Source organism: Pongo pygmaeus, chromosome 21, assembly GCF_028885625.2.
Source record: "Pongo pygmaeus isolate AG05252 chromosome 21, NHGRI_mPonPyg2-v2.0_pri, whole genome shotgun sequence".
In the NCBI taxonomy this organism is placed as follows: domain Eukaryota; kingdom Metazoa; phylum Chordata; class Mammalia; order Primates; family Hominidae; genus Pongo; species Pongo pygmaeus.
Genome location: NC_072394.2, coordinates 31,252,330 through 31,271,900, shown reverse-complemented (window position 1 = coordinate 31,271,900; position 19,571 = coordinate 31,252,330). Strand labels below are relative to the sequence as shown.

General features: G+C 42.8%; 1 protein-coding gene across 2 annotated transcripts in view; it reads left to right on the top strand.

The window, feature by feature from the left end:
* Nucleotides 1-19,571, top strand: part of TGM6 (transglutaminase 6) — a 53,293-nt gene that overhangs the window by 23,056 nt on the left and 10,666 nt on the right. For both annotated transcript variants that reach the window (XM_054466673.1, XM_054466672.1), the window contains exons 9-10: nt 26-268; nt 14,646-14,987. In XM_054466673.1, coding sequence (XP_054322648.1) covers nt 26-268; nt 14,646-14,987 — 585 coding nt within the window. The remainder of the gene's footprint in view (nt 1-25; nt 269-14,645; nt 14,988-19,571) is intronic.

Genomic DNA, 19,571 nt, shown 5'->3' with positions numbered 1-19,571 from the left:
GCTCATGCCCACCCCTCCTGCCCAGGTGTGTTCCGGTGCGGCCCAGCCTCAGTCACTGCCATCCGCGAGGGTGATGTGCACCTGGCCCACGATGGCCCCTTCGTGTTTGCGGAGGTCAACGCCGACTACATCACCTGGCTGTGGCACGAGGATGAGAGCCGGGAGCGTGTATACTCAAACACGAAGAAGATTGGGAGATGCATCAGCACCAAGGCAGTGGGCAGTGACTCCCGCGTGGACATCACCGACCTCTACAAGTATCCGGAAGGTAAGGGCCACATGGCGGCCTTTATTACCTTCCCCAGGATGGCCCATCAGCTGCAGAGGGCCCACTGCAGGTGGCCTGGAGCCAGGCCTCACCCCATGTATATGATGCTGACAGCAGCTTCCATTCACATTGTCTCTGTGCTCTGAGCCAAGTGCCTTTATTTAGGCTACATTAATAGCTTCCTCTGTTTGCTAAGCACCTCTTCTGCCTTAGAAGATTCCCCATTTGTAATAATAATAGCTACATTTCCTTGAACACTTGCCATATACCAGGCACTGCATTAGGTATGTTCACATACAATAATAATCACTGCTAGTAATAATAATGATGATAGTAGCAGGTATTATTTATTGAACACCTAGGACAAACGCATGGCACAGGCCCAATTCACACTAATAATAATAGCATCTCCTGTTTAGCATCTGCCAGGGCCTGTGCCGTGATACCAATTTGTGGCCACTGGTTCATTGAAGAGCCCCTACTTGTTAGGCTACAAAAGCAAAACAGTTGTATTTTTTCTTATAGCTGCTTCCAACTATATACTTTAAAAATCTCCCTTTCCCACTGTGTAACAGGTTCCTTAGCAATGTTGTGATCTGATTAACATATTTTCAACAATTTCCACTTGTTAAAATCATGTCACCAAGTAATTATGACTTCAAGCTCAAACGTGAATTAGACCCTTTCTCCTCCTGCCCCCGAGCACAAGCTAGAGCAGTGACCCTGAAAGGTTGCTAGAGAGGAGACACAGTCTGCTCTGAACATCTCCTCACCTCCCTTTTCTGCTCTCTAGCTTCATATTTTACAGCTCTGGTTGCACTTTTTTTTTCCTTTGAGACGGAGTCTCACTCTTGTTGCCCAGACTGGAGTGCAATGATGTGATCTTGGCTCACTGCAACCTCCGCCTCCTGGATTCAAGTGATTCTCCTGCCTCATCCTCCCAAGTGGCTGGGATTACAGGTGCCCGCCACCATGCCTGGCTAATTTTTGGATTTTTACTAGAGATGGGGTTTCACCATGTTGGCCAGGCTGCCCTTGAACTCCTGACCTCAGGTGATCCACCCACCTCAGCCTCCCAAAGTGCTGGGATTACAGGCGTGAGCCACTGCACCTGGCCCCTGGTTGCACATTTGAATTATCCAGGGAGCTGTTTCAGTTATATATCTTAAACAATAATTACTTATTTGGTCAATTCTGTGGGTCAGCAATTTGGGCTGTGCTCAGCTGGGATGGTTCATCTTCTCCAGGTGGTGTTGGCTGTCACATGGGACTGCTGAGATGGCTGGGTCTGTGTTCCCACTTGGCCTCTCATGTCCCAACAAGCCAGCCCGTGCTTTTCTGAATAGCAGCAACATTCCCAGAAGGTGAGAGATGAAGCTGTGAGGTTTCTAGAGGCCTGGCTCAGAATGTGCACCATGTCATTTCTGCCACATTCTATTGGTCAAAGCAATTCATGAGCCCAATCCAGATTCAAGGGGTGGGAAGTTGCAAGGCATTATGGCCCCACAGCAGGCCAGATTCCACCCCTGACTAACTGAATCATAGTCTCTACAGGATGTGGTTCTGGCACTGGGATTTTTAAAGCTCCCAGGTGGTCTGTAGTGTGCAACCAATGCTGAGAGCACTGTTAGGCTAAGGGGGTGGAAAAGAGGAGAGAAGAGAGCAGATGCCTTTATCTTAACTGGGTGAGGATTCAGTGCTGGCTAAGTGGGCGGGCGCTGCTGCCCTAGTTTCCTATCTATGCTTGCTGAGGACAGATGGTGGCTCCATCACAACCTGCTGCCATCCAGACTAATTCCTGTGCTGTTCCTCTAGACACTGCTGATTTCTTGTGTTATTTGGGCCCTTTCAACATGGCTTCTTTCTGATGCATGGTGATTTTTGTCCCCAAGTTCTGCAGAGGTTTTACGAGGCTGTGGCCCCCAACCCTAACCTCCACTGTGTCCCACTCCAAGGCTGGGAACTGAAACCTGACACTTGTGGGTAGGAGGAGCAGTCTTGACTGGCTGTCTCCCACCTGCTGTCTCCCTTCAGTTCTCTTCTCCCTGCTCAGGTAGTACAAGGCTTAGTAAGTAAGACAGGATAAACAGACCTCCCACAGGGAGGGGAATACCAACTTCCCTTTCTGTAGGCACCCCCAATCTTGATCAGCTAGTCATTTCTTGCTGAAGATACCCCCAAACCTTTACACTGATTCTTTTAAACACCTACACACACCCCCAACTCACACTTTAGCTCCTACCTCCAGGAACATGACACTTTCTTGACTGTCAAAGACATTTTCCACTTTAGCCGTCTTCTTACTGTCTTGGGGATGGGCTATGGATGAGGGGACTATATGGTAAGGCCTCTTCTGAGCTGCCACCTCTCTGATAAGACCTGCAGATTGATTGCTGGGTCCCTTCTGCTGGGAGCTTCTGGAACTTAGAACATGGGGTCTAGCTTGGGCAACATGGCAAAACCCCATCTCTACAAAAAATACAAAAGAATTAGCCAGGCATGGTGGCATATGCCTGTAGTCCTAGCTACTCAGGAGGCTCCAGTGGGAGGAACGCTTGATTCTGGAAAGCGGAGGTTGCAGTGAGACAAGATTGTGCCACTGCACTCCAGCCTGGGCAACACAGTGACACCCTGTCTCAAAAAAAAAAAAAGAACATGAGATCTGTGGGTCTTTTGTCCTAAGATTTAACCATGACTAGCAGGGCACGGTGGCTCACACCTGTAATCCCAGCACTCTGGGAGGCCGAGGCAGGCAGATCACCTGAGGTCAAGAGATCAAGACCAGCCTGGCCAACATGGCAAAACCCCATCTCTACTAAAAATACAAAATTAGCTGGGCATGGTGGCCCGTGCCTGTAATCCCAGCTACTTGGGAGGCTGAGGCAGGAGAATTGCTTGAACCTGGGAGGCGGAGGTTGCAGTGAGCCAGGATCGCACACTGCACTCCACCCTCAGCAATAAGAGCGAAACTCTTTCTCAAAAAAACAAAAACAAAAACAAGAAAACCATGGCCACGGGAGAAATTAACATCCTGTTACATGACGACAGTGATGGCAATCACTGTTACTGAGCGCCTGCTGTGGGCTGGCCATTTTCACATGTTATGTAGTTATTTTATTTAACAAATGTTTACAAAGCCCTTACCATGAGCTTTTAAGTGAGATGCTAGTACAACGTTTATTTTACAGAGGAGAAGACAGAGGTACAGAGAGGCAAGTTGACCCAGCCAGGGAACATAGCTAGTAAGGGAGAACTCTCCTGCAGAACCCAGAGCCTATGCTCCTCACTCTGCACTGCACTGCCACTATTTAATTATAATATTGTCTACTATTTATTGACTGCCTACTGTGGGCAATGTGATTTCACATCTAGGTTAACAAAAATAATAATATCAGTATCTAGAACTTGCTAAGCACAATGGTAAGCAATGTCCATGCATTATTTCATTTAATATTTATTTTAAAATCATTTGATGAGCCAGACATGGTGGCTCACACCTGCAATCCCAGCACTTTGGGAGGCCAAGGTGGGCAGATCATCTGAGGTCAGGAGTTCAAGACTAGCCTGGCCAACATGGCAAAACCCCATCTCTACTAAAAATACAAAAATTAGCAGGGCGTGGTGGCGGTTGCTTGTAGTCCCAGCTGTTCAGGAGGCTGAAGCAAGATAATTGCTTGATCTCAGGAGGCGGAGGTTGCAGTGAGCCGAGATTATGTCATCACACTCCAGCCTACAGAGCGAGACTCTGTCTCAAAATATAAAATCATTTTATGGATAATCAAACTGAGGCACAGGGGGGTTAAGTAACTTCTCCAAGTTTTCAAAGCCCAGAAGAGCTGGAATTCTAACGAGGCAGTCTACTCTCAGGGCCTCTGCCCTCCCTGTTGTGCTAGACTGCGCGTCTTCGCTGAGTGGCCTTGGTGTGCCATACACCATGCTAGGCTTTTTCATGTGCTCTCAAAGTAGAGACCCTCCTGAGTGCCAGGCATGATTCAGAGGCAAGGGGACAAAGAGAAGTCCCCAGAAAACTCACCACATGATGAGCTGACAGCACAGAACAATTCAGAGTGACTGGCGCTACACTGGGGCGTCCAGAGGCTAAAGGAACAGAATGGAGGAGTCTCTAACTCCGCCAGGGCAGAAGGTATCAGGAAAAGCAGCTTATGGGAGGGAATGCTGAAGGGAGTAAGATTTAGCCAGGAGATGAAAGGTTGAGAAGGCATTCCAAGAAGGCAGGGTCCAGTGGGATTCCAGACTTATGCTGGGCAATACTGCTCATGGAAGCCAAGACATCCTTGACTTGCTTGAGCAGTATTCTACAGATGAAATGACAGGGGCTTGTGCCTCTCTGAGTCATGAGCCCTTGCTCTGTCTGTGGAACCAGGACACATGCTAGAGCAAAAAGATTCAGAGCCCCTGGGTATGACGTGCTTTGCCCATACTCCTAAGACAGCCTGGAGACTAAGCAAACAGAGAATGAAGCTTCCAAACAAAGAAAATATAAAGCCAAGATCTTAGTTGGTGAGGCTGGTACCAGCAGCCAGCAGAGAAGCAAGGCTGGTGCACCTGTCCAGCCATCAGCTTCTGGGCCTGTGTATTAGTTTCCTGGGCCTGCCATAATAAATTACCACAAACTTGTTGGCTTAAAACATCAGAAATTTATTCTCTCACACACAGTCTGGAGGCCAGAAGTCCAAAATCAAGGTGCTGGCTGAGCCATGCTCCATCCAAAGGCTCTAGGGGAGATTCTTTCCTTGACTCTTCTAACTTCTGGTGGCTCAGGCATTCCTCGGCTTGTAGTCACATCATTCCAATCTCTGCCTCCATCTTCTCATGGCCTTCTTCCCTCCTATGTGTTTCAAATTCCTATCTCCTTTCTCTTACGAGGACGAAAGTCATTGGATTTAGAGCCTACTCTAAATCCAGGATGATCTTATCCCAAGATCTTGAACTATATCTTCAAAGATCCTATTCACAGGTTATATTCACAGGTACCAGGGGTTAGGACTTGGACATATTGTTGAGGGGGACTTTGTTCAACCCACTGCAGCCTGTGTGGGAAGACCAAGCACCTACTGCCCAGGGCCTGGCTGGCCAAGAAAACAGGAAACAGTGAGTGCAGTGGCTGTGGGGCTACAGCTGCTGAGAGGTTGATGCAGAGACCCTGTGACCAGCCCAGAACACTCTCCTTCCACACTCCCTCTCTCCCAGCCATTCTGCTCTCTGTCTTTCTACTGTACCTTTCTCTCTCCCTCCCTCCCTCTTGCATTTAGTGGGTACCCCCAAGTACCAGGTGGGAGAGTGGACAGGAAGCACAGGAGACAACCCCAATGCAGTGTGATGAGGTCAGGCTGCCAAGGTACAGAATGATCAGGGAACAGCAGCAGGGAGGGCAGTACTTTTTTAGATAACAGCAAGAGGGAAAGGTCATTAGCAGCTCTTTTATACCTAAAGGACTTGGCACAAGATGCTTTCTCTGCCTGGGAAGGACCTGCTGACTTCACCCCAAACTTTTGCCTGGCCAGGGGTCTCAGCACCCTGTTGACTTCCTTCTAAGCACATATCGCAACTTGATATTTGCTTGAATCTTTATTGTCTCCCTAGAATGCTCCTAGACTGAGAGTTCTAAGATGGCAGGGAGCCTGACTGTTTTGTTCACTGCCGTATCCCCAACTCCTACAGCAGCATCAACTGCATAGTAGGTGCTCAGTACAGATTCAAGGAATGAATGAATTGGGGCCAACAGCATATGAAGGGCTTTTAATGCCATAAGGAGTTTGAGCTGTATCAAGAAGGGCCTTGCTTTGTTGATTGCAGGACTGGCTTATGTGAAGCTACAGGACATATAAGCCACATTTTCACATTTTTTTCGATTGGCACGTGTTATTGAGCGTTTACTAAGTGCCAGGCAACCAGTGAGCAAAATGCATATGATCTTTATCTTAAAGGATGAAGGAGCTGACATTCTAGTGGGGCAGGTAAAAGTAAACAAATAAGTAAAATAACTAGTATTTCAGATACTGATAAGTATTCTGGGGAAAAATAAAGAAGGGAAAGAGTTTAGGGACTGGTTGAGAGGAAGCGAACATTTGTCATTTAAAATCAGGTGGACTCTAACAGATGCTTATAGAAGACTCCACATTATAGCAGCAACATATACACATTCTTGGAAAGTACAACGGTAGCATTATCCAGAATTGACCATATACTCAGCCATAAAATAAGCCTCCATAAACTTAAGAGGATTGAAATCATACAAAGTGTATAATCTTATTCCAATAGAATTAAATTAGAAATCAGTATCAGAAGAGAATTCGATACATTTATAATATGTGAAAATTAAAACAGTACATACATCTAAATATCCAATGAGCCAAAGGAAAGATCACAAGTCAAATTAGAAAATACTCTGCAGTGAAAGAAAATGAAAACACAATATGCCAAAATTTATAAGATGCAGCTAAAGCAGTACACAGAGGGAAATTTATAACCGTAAAACCTATATTAAAGAAGAAAGATTTCAAATCAATAGCCTAATCTTTTACCTTAAGAACCTAGAAAAATGGCTGGATGTGGTGGCTCACCCCTATAACCCCAGCATTTTGAGAGGCCGAAGTGTGAGGATCACCTGAGTTCAGGAGTTTGAGACCAGCCTGGCCAACACTGGGAAACCCTGTCTCTACTAAAAATACAAAAATTAATTGGGTGTGGAGGCAGGCACCTATAGTCCCAGCTACTTGGGAGGCTGAGGCAGGAGAATCACCTGAATCCAGGAGGCAGAGGTTGCAGTGAGCCAAGATTAGGCCACTGCACTCCAGCCTGGTTCACAAACCGAGACTGTCTCAAAAAAAAAAACCTAGAAAAAGAAGAGCAAACTAAACACCTAAAAAAGCAGAAAGAGGAAACAAGAAAGATTAAAGTGGAAATAAATGTAAATGAAATAAAGAGCAGAAAAATCATAAAAGAAAATCAACAAAACCAGTTTGAAGAGATTGACAAAATTGATAAACCTTTAGCTAGACTAAGAGAAGAATCAAATTACTAAAATTAGAGAGGACGTCACTACCAACCCTACAAAAATGAAAAGAACTATAAAGAGTGTGGTTTTTAAAGAAAAGTATTTGGTGATCATCCCCAGTTTCTGGCACACAGCTCCTAAAACCCTTGGAGTCTTCAGAATGAGAAGAGCATCCGCTATAGCACGTTAGTGAGATGACTAGGTGCACCCAGATCACTTTCAGCATGGGGGCTGGTTGCCTGAAAAATCAAGACATGATTAGGGATTGGGGACTTTAAACCCCATCTCTGACCTCCAGGGAGGGGAGAGAGGCTGAAGATTGAGTTAATCACCAAAGGCCTATGATTTAATCAGTCATGCCTATGTAATGAAACTCTGTAAAAACTGCTAAACAATGGAGTTTGGAGAGGTTCCAGGTTGGGGACGACACTGAGGTGCTGAGAGGGTGGCATGCTTAGAGAGGAGATGGAAACCCCACACCACCCCTGCCCCCTGCCATACCTTGCCCTGTGTATGTCTCCCACTTGGCTCTTCCTGAGTTATATCCTTCATAACAAACCAGAAATGGTAAGTAAACTGTTTTTCTGAGTTCTGTGAACCACTCTAGCAAATTATGAAACCTAAGGCTGGGGGCAGTTATGAGAACCCCAAATCTGTAGCAAAGTTGGACAGAAGTGTGAGTAACCCTGAGTAACCAATACTTGTGACTGGAGTCTGAAGTCTCAGTCTTGTGGGACTGAGCCCTTAAACCTGTGGAGTCTGATGCTAACTCCAGGTAGTTAGTGTTTGAATTGAATTGAATTGAATTGAATTGTAGGAGACCCAGTTGGTGTCCAGAGAGTTGGAGAATTGGTTGGTATGAAAAACCCCCACACATTTGGAGTCAGAATTGCTATAATTAATGACAGTTTATTAGGGGATACTATGAGCAACTGTATGACAACATATTAGGTAACTTTAGATTAAATGGGTAAATTTTTAGAAAGACACAAGTAACCAAAACTATCTCAAAAAGAAATAGAAAATCTGAATAGATTCACAACAAGTAAAGAACTAGTAATAGTTCATATTGAACTAGTAATATGAAAACTTCCCACAAAGAAATAATCAGGCCCAGATTATGTCACTGGTGAATTCTACCAAATATTAAAAGAACAAATATCAGTTATTCACGAATTATTCCAAAAAGTAGAAGACGAGGGAATACTTCTCAACTCATTCTATGAAGTCAGTATTATCCTGATACCAAAACCAGATGACATCAGAAGAAAAGAAAACTACATATCTATCTCCCTTATGAATGTGAAAGCAAAAATCAACAATGAAAGCAAAAATTCATGAATATGAAATGAATTCAGTTTACTGATAAACTGAATTCAGCAACATATAAAAAAGATTATATGCCATGAGCAAGTGGGATTTATTCCAGTAATACAAGATGGGTTTAACATTGAAAATCAGCTAACATAATACACCGTATCAATAGAAAAAAGGACAAAACAGCATAATCATCTCAATAGATGCAGAAAAGGCATTTGACAAAATCTCATATCCCTTTATGATAAAAAAAAAACACTCAACAAATTAAGAATAGAAGTAAACTTCCTCAGTCTGATAAGTCACCTATAAAAAAGCCACAGCTAAAATGATACTTAATAGTGAAACGTTGAACATTTACACCCCAAAATCAGGGACAAGACCAAGATGTCCTTTTTTGCCACATTGATTCATCATTTTTATGGAAGTACTAGTTAAGGAAATTAAGCAAGAAAAAGAAATACATATCTTTTTAAAAATTGTATTGGGAAAACTGGATATCTATGTGCAAAAGACTGAAGTTAGACTCTTACATTATATAGAAAACTTAACTGAAAATGGATCAAAGGTCTGAATGTGTGAGCTAAAATTATAAAACTCTTAGAAAAAAACATAGGAGAAAAGTTTCATGATGTTGGATTTGCCACTAATGTCTTGAATATGTTGCCAAAATATTTAATAAAAATATTAAAAATAGAATTATCATACAATCCAGCAATTCAACTTCTAGGTATATGCCCAAAAGAATTGGAAGCAGGACCTCGAAGAGATATTTGTACACCCATGTTCAGAGCAGCATTATTCAAAATAGCCAAAACATCTACAGCCATACCACCCTGAATGCGCCCAATCTCATCAAAATGGCCAAAAGGTAAAAGCAACCCAAGTGTCCATCACTGAATGAATGAATGAACAAAATGTGGTATATACATACAATGGAATATTATTTAGCCTTAAAAAGAAAGAAAATACCAACAAATGCTGGATGAAACTTGAGGACATTATGCCAAGTGAAATAAGCCAGACATGAAAGAACAAATATTCTATGATGCCGCTTATATCTATGAAGTACCTAGAGTAGCCAAACTCATAGAGACAGAAAGTAGAATGGTGATTGCCAGGGGCTAAGATCTGGGGAGAATGGGCATTATTGTTTAATAGGCACAGAGTTTCAATCAAGATGAAAAGAGCTCTGGATAGATGGTAGTGATGGTTTCACAACAATATGAATGTACTTAATGACACTGAAGTGTACACTTAAAAATGGTTAAGATGGTAAATTTTATGTTATATGTATTTTATCACAATTTTTAAAATAAAAAGAAAGAAGACAAAAGAAGAGAGGGAGGAAGAGAGGGAGGGAGAAATGGAAATAGAGAAATTTCCAAATTGGAAAGAAATTTGCACAAGACATAATTTTGTATATGTAAAATCCTAAGGAATCCATTAAAAAGCTATTAGAAATGATAAACAAGTTCAGCAAGTTTGCAGAACACAAGATCAATACACAAAAATTAATCATATTTCTAGATACTAGCAATGAATAATCCAAAAATGAAATTAAGAAAATAAATCTGTTTACAATAGCATCAAAAAGAATAAAATACTTAGGAATAAATTCAACAAAAGAAGAGCAAGATTTGTATGTTAAAACTACAGAACATTGTTGAAAGAAATTAATGATCTAAATAAATGAAAAGGCATCCCATTTTCATGGATCGAAAGGGTTTATATCGTTAAAATTGCAACACTCTCAAAATTGACCTACAGACTCAACAAAATCCTATCAAAGTTACAGCTGAGTTATTTTTCCCAAAATTAGCAACCTGATCATAAAATTCATTTGGAAATGCAAGGGAACCCCAAATAGCCCAAACAATCTTGAAAAAGAAGTTGGAGGGCTCATACTTCCCAAATTCAAAACTTACAGCCAGGCATGGTGGCTTATGTCTGTGATCCCAGCACTTCAGAAAGCCAAGTCAGGAGACTCCCTTCAGTTCAGGAAATCTCCCTTCAGGCCAGCTGGGCAACATGGACGACTTCATCTCTACAAAAAATTTTAAAAATTAGCTGAGTGTGGTGGCATGGCTACCAGCTACTCAGGAGGCTGAGGTGGGAGGATTGCTTGAGCCTGGGAGGTTGAGGTTGCAGTGAGCCTGTACTCCAGCCTGGTTGACAGAGTGAGATTCTGTCTCAAAAATAAACAGACAGACAAAAATTACAACAGATGTACAGTAACCCAGACTGTGTGATACTGGCATGAGAATGGACATATACATAGAAGAAATTGAACTGAGAGTCAAAAAATAAACCCTTAAAATTATGTTCAATTGATTCTACAATGCTTGATTCTACAAGCGTGTCAATGGAGAAAGAATAAGAATAGTCTTTTAACAAATGGTGTTGGGACCACTGTATATCTCCACATGCAAAAGAATGAAGTTGTTACACCCCACTGGTTACATGAAAAATTAAAAAAAAGGAAAATAAAAAGAATGAAGTTGGCCCCCTATCTCACACGATACACAAAAATTTCTCAAAATGGTTTATAGACTTACATGTGAGAGCTAAAACTATAAAACTTTTGGAAGAAAACATAGGAGTAAATCTTCATGATCTTGGGTTACACCAAGCCTTTTCAGAAACGACATCAAAAGCACAAGTAACAAAGGAAAAAATTGGACTTTATCAAAGTTAAAAACTTGTCCTGCAAACAGTACCATCAGGAAAGTGGAAAGATAGCCCATGGAACAGGAGGGAATATTTGCAAATCATGTATTGAATGGATAAAGCACTCTCATCTAGAATATATGTGTATGTAACTCTTACAACTCAACCATAAAAAAAATAATTTTTTTTGAGAGCACCTGAAAGTCCAAGTGCTCCTCCCGCCTTGGCTTCTCAAGGTGCTAGGATTACAGGCACGAGCCACCATGCTTGGCCCATCCTAGCACCTTGAGAGGCCATGGCGGGAGGAGTACTTGAGGCTAGGAGTTCAAGACCAGCCTGGGCAACATAGCAAGACTCCATCTCTACAAAATAAAGAAATAAATAAATAATCCAATTTTAAAATGGCAAAGGATGTGAATGAACATTTCCCCAAGGACCATATACAAATGGCCAATAAGCACATAAAAAGATGCTTAACGTCATTAAGTCATTAGGAAAATGCATGTCAAAACCACAATGAGATAGCACTTCACATCCACTAGAACTACTGTCATCAAAAAGACAGACAATTAGTGTTGGTGAAGATGTGGAGAAATTGAAACACTCATACATTGCTGGTGGAAATTTACAATTGTGCAGCCACTTTGGAAAACACTTTGACAGTTTCTCAAAATGTTAAACATAGTGTTATCATGACCCGGCAATTGCACTCCCAGCTACATTTCCAAGAGAATGAAAACAAACACCCACACAAAAACTTTACATGAATATTTATAGAAACGTTATTTAAAATAGATAAAAAGTAGAAACAGCTCAAATACCCATCAATAGATAAATAAAATGTATATCCATCCGGTGGAATACTAGTCAGAAATAAAAAGGAACGCGGTACTGATACATGCTACCTACAACGTGAACGAACCTTGAAAACATGATGTTAAGCGGAAAAATTTCACAAAAGACCACATGTTGTATGATTCCCTTTATATGAAATGTCCAGAATAGGCAAATTATGAATTATATTAGTGGTTGCCTAGGGCTGGGGTTGGAGTGGGGAGGAATGGGAAGTGACTCCTGATGGTTACAGAATTTTTGGGAGGGGGTGACAAAAAGTTCTAAAATTAGATTGTGATGATGGGGTGCACAGTTCTGTGAACTACTAAGAAACATTGAATTGCACTCTTAAAATGGGTGAATTGTGTGTTATGGAATTATATCTCAATAAAGCTGTTAAAAAAATCAGGTGGTCAGAGAAGACCTCATGAGAAGGTGGCGTTACATTCTTTGGCAGGGAAATGAAACATTTTCATAGTAAAAATATATTGTACAGTAGCAGAACTCACATACATTTTAATAATAAAACATGGAATGTTAAAGAACCTTGGTGTTCACAGCAACACCAAGTGATCAGACCAGGGTCACACAGTATCAGGGTACCTTCAGGGGAGAGTGGTGTGAAGACCACATGCCACAGGTTTCAAATAGGGAAGGGGAACCATCAGAATTGGATTTTGGAATCATCAGAGTGGAAACAGAACTGGAATGGGATGGATCCTACATTCCCAGGAAGGGAGGGGACGTTCTTGATTATCGTGCTCAGTGCTTTGCTTGTGGGCCTCTTGTCCCCACTTTACAGATAGGAAAACTGAAGCTTGCAGGGACAGAGTAATGAAAACAGTAATAAAAGTTCACACACTGACCTCATGGTGAGGCGGTTTGTATGGTGGTCTGATGGGGGAAGAGAGATGAGAGAAGAGGACAGATTCCAGAGCCTAAGGAGGATGCTCAGCAGGACCTGGTGAGGGCTCTGTTGTGAGTGATAAAGGTGAGAGAAGAGTCAAGAACACCCCCAGGCTTCTGGCTTGTACACCTGGGCTCATGGCTGCACCACTGCCTGGGATGAGGAATGCTGCTGGGCAGTTGGTGGATTTGGTTGGATTTGAGGCACCTGTGAGACACCTGGGGGGTGCTGTCCAGTTCCTTGTATTGTTCTGGAGCTCAAAAGAGAGGTCTGTGCTAGCAGTGGGGAAAGTGGTGTATCAGGGGCCCTAAACTCTCAAGTCTACAGAAGCCCCACCGACAGAACCCCATGAGTGAGAATTACAGGGTGAGGATCATGGACAACCAGAGAGTGCATTCCCTCTAGGGGGGATGCTATTGCTCAACTCTAGACTGATATAGGACATGCAGGCTTAGCCCAGGAGGGTTCCTGGCATCACCCAGGAAAGAATTTAAGGATGAGCCAGTGGTGTTAGCAACTTTTCTTAAAGCAGCAGTGTGCAGCAACAGCAAAGGTGCTGCTCCTTGTGGGCCAGGGCTACCCCATAGGCAGTATGCCCAGCATAGCAGCTCTGGGTGACAGAGTGAGATCCTGTCTCAAAAACAAACAGACAAACAAAAAGTACTACAAATATACAGAAACCCCGACAGTGTGATATTGGCATAAGAAGGGACATAGACATCAAAGAAATTGAACTGAGAGTCCAAAAAGAAGCCCTTAAAATTATGTTCAATTGGTTTCTACATGGGTGTCAAGAAAATTCAACGGAGAAAGAACAAAAATAGTCTTGTCAACAAATGGTGTTGGGACTGCTGTATATCCACATGCAAAAGAATGAAGTTGTTATACCCTACAGTTTTGTAATCATATTTATACTCAGTTTTAATTACATGCAAATTAAAGGGCAGATTATGCAGAAATTTTTAGGAAAAGGGTGGTAACTTCCAGGTGATTGCCTTGAAAAGGGGTAGTAAGTTCTGGGTGTTACGATAGCACTGGTGGGCATGTCTTATAGAGAAGCGCTTTTGCCTCCTCCCTGTTTCCATTTGTCTTTAATCTAGTCCTGAGTTTGAGCCCCAACTCCGGAGTCAAGTCCCGCTTCCTGCAAGACCATTATTGCCATGTAGACAGTGGTAAGGGAGCATAAATGGAATTTGGAGCTTTACTGCCTGTTCAAGTCCCAGCTCCCTCACTTACCACATAAGCTGTGTGATTGAGGAGTTACTTTACTTCTCTGTGTCTCGGCTTCCTTGTCTGTTAAATGTGGGTGATGACAATACCTCTGTAGTACCTCCTAGAGAAAAAAAATATAGCACCAAGTGCTATAGTACACATAGCAAATCTGCAAAAGTGCTAGCTATCATTATTATATGAGGCTTTTGACCCAGCTGTCAGAGAAGCTGGAAATTTGCATTTTTATGTGAAATTTCCTGGCAACTGATTTAAAATTTTATTTACATAGAGAATCAAACACAAGGCATGTGGCGCCGGTGTGCGTATGGCTCTTGAACTGCCAGTTTGACTTCCACGAGCCATGGTAAATTAAAGGAGCAAGCGGGTGCCTGCCGCTGACGTTGTGTGATGCCCTGCAGGGTCCCGGAAAGAGAGGCAGGTGTACAGCAAGGCGGTGAAGAGGCTGTTCGGCGTGGAAGCCTCTGGAAGGAGAATCCGGATCCGCAGGGCTGGGGGGCACTGTCTCTGGCGTGACAACCTCCTGGAGCCCGCCACCAAGCCCAGCATCGCTGGCAAGTTCAAGGTGCTAGAGCCTCCCATGCTGGGCCACGACCTGAGACTGGCCCTGTGCTTGGCCAACCTCACCTCCCGGGCCCAGCGGGTGAGGGTCAACCTGAGCGGTGCCACCATCCTCTACACCCGCAAGCCAGTGGCAGAGATCCTGCATGAATCCCACGCCTTGAGGCTGGGGCCACAAGAAGGTAAGTGTACCCTGGCTTGGTGGAATCAGGCCAAGCCACCTCCTTTTTCAGGAGGGTTGCAGAGGTCAGGGGGATTTCCCAGGACTGCATTCATCCCCAGGAAGGAAGGGGACATTCTTGAGCATTGTGCTCAGTGCCTTGCCTCTTGTCCCGACTTTACAGATGAGAAAACTGAGACTCGGAGGGGCAAAACAATAATAACAGTAATGCAAGTCCACATGCATCTGGTGGCAATCTGATGAAGATGTGATTTATAGTTTCTATTTTTTTAATTAGAATGAATTTTTACACACCAAATAAATACAGGCTGGGGGTATTTCAGCATATATGGAATATGCCATGCATTACTTTTCTAAAATCCAAAAAAAATCTGGAGCCCATTTGGCTCCAGGTGTTCTGTGGGAGAGGGCTGGACTGGTAACAGATGGTTTTCTTTGTTTTGGTTTTCGGGTTTTTTTGAGACAGTGTCTCGCTCTGTCACCCAGGCTGGAGTGAAGTGGTGTGATCTTAGCTCACTGCAACCTCCACCTCCCGGGTTCAAGGGATTCTCTTGCCTCAGCCTCCTGAGTAGCTGGGACTACAGGCATGCACCACCACACCCAGATAATTTTTGTATTTTTAGTAGAGAAGGGGTTTCACGATGTTGCCCAGGCTAGACTCAAGTGATCTGCCCGCCTTGGCCTCCCAAAGTGCTGGGATGACAGGCTTGAGCCACGGCACCGGGCCAGAGATGTTTATTAAGTGCTCAAATGTGTCAAGCCCTGTCCCAAGAATTCTGCATGTGACAGCATAATCCCTCCAGCCACCTTGTGTGTGGTACTAGTGCTAGCTCCATCTTTGAAAGGAGAAAACTCACACCAAGAAAGGTGAAGTCACGAGTTCAGAGTCACACAGTCAGTGTGCATAGTTGCAGGACCCAAATCCAGGCAGTCTGGCATGAGAGACACACTCCTGACCAAGACCAGGAAGGGGCAAAGCCAGGGTTCAAGGCTAGGAACGTTGACCACAGTGCACATTTACTCAGCTGATGCAATTGCTTGACTTCAGGTTATGGAGTGGTCAGGTCAGCCCACACCAAATATGCTCAACACACCTAATGGTACATTTGCCTAAAATTGATCCTTAGTATTTCATAGCAGAAGAGAGTGGCTTCAGTCTTTTTAAAGGTTTTTGTATTTTTTTAACTGACCTTATTCCAACTGTTTCTTAAAAAATATATTGAGGCCAGGCACGGTGGCTCACGCCTGTAATCCTAGCATTTTGGGAGGCCAAGGCAGGCGGATCACGAGGTCAGGAGATCGAAATCATCCTGGCTAACACGGTGAAACCCCATCTCTACTAAAAATACAAAAAAATTAGCCGGGCATGGTGGCACACGCCTGTAGTCCCAGCTACTCGAGAGGCTGAGGCAGGAGACTCACTTGAACCCGGGAGGCTAAAGTTAAAGGATTTTTTTCGTGATCCTTGAACACATAGCACTTCATGGATGATTAATTAAATGTATCCTCTTTGATTATTCTTACACTTTTTTCCTAGTCTGTCTGTCTTTTTGCCCATATCTCCCTCTCCATCTGTCTCTCCTTCCCTGTCTTTCTGTCTCTTTCCCTTTGGCTTTTTCATCTATCTCTCTATCTCTCCTCTCTCTCTCTCTCTCAGTCTATCTCTGTATTTCTATCTCTCCTTTGCCTCTCTCTCCTTTCACATACTTTCTGAATTCTAAGGATTTAATTAAACAAAGAAATTGTTGCTCTGGGCCAGTTTCTGGTAAGTGAAGCTTGTGGATTTTCACAGGGTGTGAAAATGTATGAAGGAGGTGTCACACTTTTTTAGCTTTTTTTGTCATTTATTTTTCACAAAGTCTAAATCACAAAATAACACTTCATCATAAAATTTTAATTAACATACACTTCCCTCTGGCTTTTAGCAATTTTTTTCATATTAAAAGTAATACATATTCATAAAAATTTGGAAAGCAAAAGAGAAAAATCACCTATGATTCTACCATCCACCTGCAAACTGTTGATGTATTTTACTTCCAAATCTTTAATGCCTGTTTGCTTTCTGAAAGACAGTTCTGCTTAAATATTACAAATACTCATTAATGCCCTGCTCTTTTCATATTACATTGTATTTTAAATATTTTTATAAGCTCCTCACAAACATCATTTTAATAGAGGTTTAAATAAATAGAATTTAATAGATTTTTAATAAATATATGGTGACCTATCTTTTCTTTTAGGTAGTTATCAGCTTATTGCTATTAAAAATAACACTAAACTTTTGTTTAATTTATCTACAGAGTGTCAGGCAAGCAAGTGAACATTCTGAGGCAAAAAGAAATCATTTTTTTTCCTCTGGATTTTGCACTTTTGTTAGACTATATCACAAAAGTGAAATTCTTGGGCCAGGCTCAGTGGCTCACGCCTGTAATCCCAGCACTTTGGGAGGCCAAGGCAGGTGGATCACAAGGTCAGGAGATCGAGACCATCCTGGCTAACACAGTGAAACCCCGTCTCTACTAAAAATACAAAAAAATTAGCCGGGCGTGGCGGCGTGCACCTGTAGTCCCAGCTACTCAGGAGGCTGAAGCAGGAGAATGGCGTGAACCCGGGAGGCAGAGCTTGCAGTGAGCCGAGATCGCACCACTGCACTCCAGCCTGGGCGACAGAGCGAGACTCTTGTCTAAAAAAACAAAAAAAAAGTGAAATTCTTTGGCCAAATGATAGACTATTAAAACATATAATTTATTAAATTATTAGGTTTTTAAGTAGTTTTAGGTTTTCAGAAAACTTTGAGTGGGAAGTACAGAGAGTTCCCAGATCCCTGCCTACACCACGCCTCTCCCCCTGTTATTAACATCTTGCTTTAGTGCGGTACATTCGTTACAATTAATGAGCCAACATTCACACAGTATTATTAACTAAAATTCGTAGTTAATATTAGGGTTCACTCTGTGTTGTGCATTCTATGGCTTTTGACAAATGTATAATGGCATGTATCTAACATTCCACTATCACACAGAATAGTTTCACCCCCCCAGTATCCCCATGTTCCACCTATGTGCCCCACCTATTCATCCCTCCCTCCCTTGCCTGAACCCCCAGTGACCACTGATCTTTTTACTGTCTCCATACTTTTGCCTGTTTCATGGTGTCATCTAGTTGAAATCATACGGTATAATTAAGCTTTTTCAGATTGGTTTCTTTCACTTAGCAATATGCATTTAAGGATCCCTTATGGTTTTTGTGTCTTGATAGATCATTTCTTCCTATTGCAAAATATTTTTTGCAATACATTCCATTATATGGATGTACACAGTTTATCCATTCACCTACTGAAGGACATCTTGGTTGATTCCAAGTTTTGGCAATTATGAATAAAGCTGCTGTAAACATCCTTATGCAGGTTTTTGTGTGGGCTTGAGTTTTTATTTTTATTTATTTATTTATTCATTTTGAGACAGAGTCTCTCTCTGTCACCAGGCTAGAGTGCAGTGGTGCGATTTTGGCTCACTGCAACCTCCACCTCCCGAGTTCAAGTGATTCTCCTGCCTCAGCCTCCCGAGTAGCTGGGATTACGGGCACACACGACCACACCTAGCTAATTTTTGTATTTTTAGTAAAGACAGGGTTTCACCATGTTGGCCAGGATGGTCTTGATCTCCTGACCTCGTGATCCACCTGCCTCGGCCTCCCAAAGTGCTGGGATTACAGGCGTGAGCCACCACGCCTGGCCCGAATTTTAAATTCTTTAGATAAATACCAAGGAGCACACTTGCTGGATCTTATGGTAAGAGTATGTTTTGGTAAGAAACTGACAAACTGTCTTCCAAAGTGGCTGTATCATTTTGAATTCCCACCAGGAATATATGAGAATTCCTGTTGTTTCCTATTCTATCCAGCAGATGGTATTGTGTGTTTTGGATTATTGACATTGTAATAGGTGTGTAAAAGTATATCAGCGTTTACTGTTCACTAATGACATATGACATTGAGTATCTTTCCATATACTTATTTGACATCTGTATCTCTTCTTTGGTGAGGTGTCCAGATCTTTTGCCCCTATTTTAATTGGGTTGTTCATTTTCTCATTGCTGGTTTTTAAAAGGTCTTTGTGTATTTTGGATAACAGTCTTTTATTGGATGTCTTTTGCAAACATTTTCTCCCAGTCTGTGTCCTCTCTTCTCAGTCTCTTCACAGTATTTTTTGCAGAGCAGAGTTTTTAGTTATAATAAAGTCCAACTTATCAATTTTTTCTTTCATGGATCATGCCTTTGGTATTGTATCAAAAAAAAATAGCGGCTGGATGTGGTGGCTCATGGCGGTAATCCCAGCACTTTGGGAGGCTGAAGCAGGTGGATCACTTGAGATCAGGAGTTTGAGACCAGCCTGGCCAACATGGTGAAACCCCATCTCTACTAAAAATACAAAAAGTAGCTGGGTGTGGTGGTGGGTGCCTGTAATCCCAGCTACTCGGGAGGCTGAGGCAGGAGAATCGCTTGAACCCGGGAGGCGGAGGTTGCAGTGAGCCAAAATCACGCCACTGCACTCCAGCCTAGGTAATAGAGCAAGACTCCATCTCAA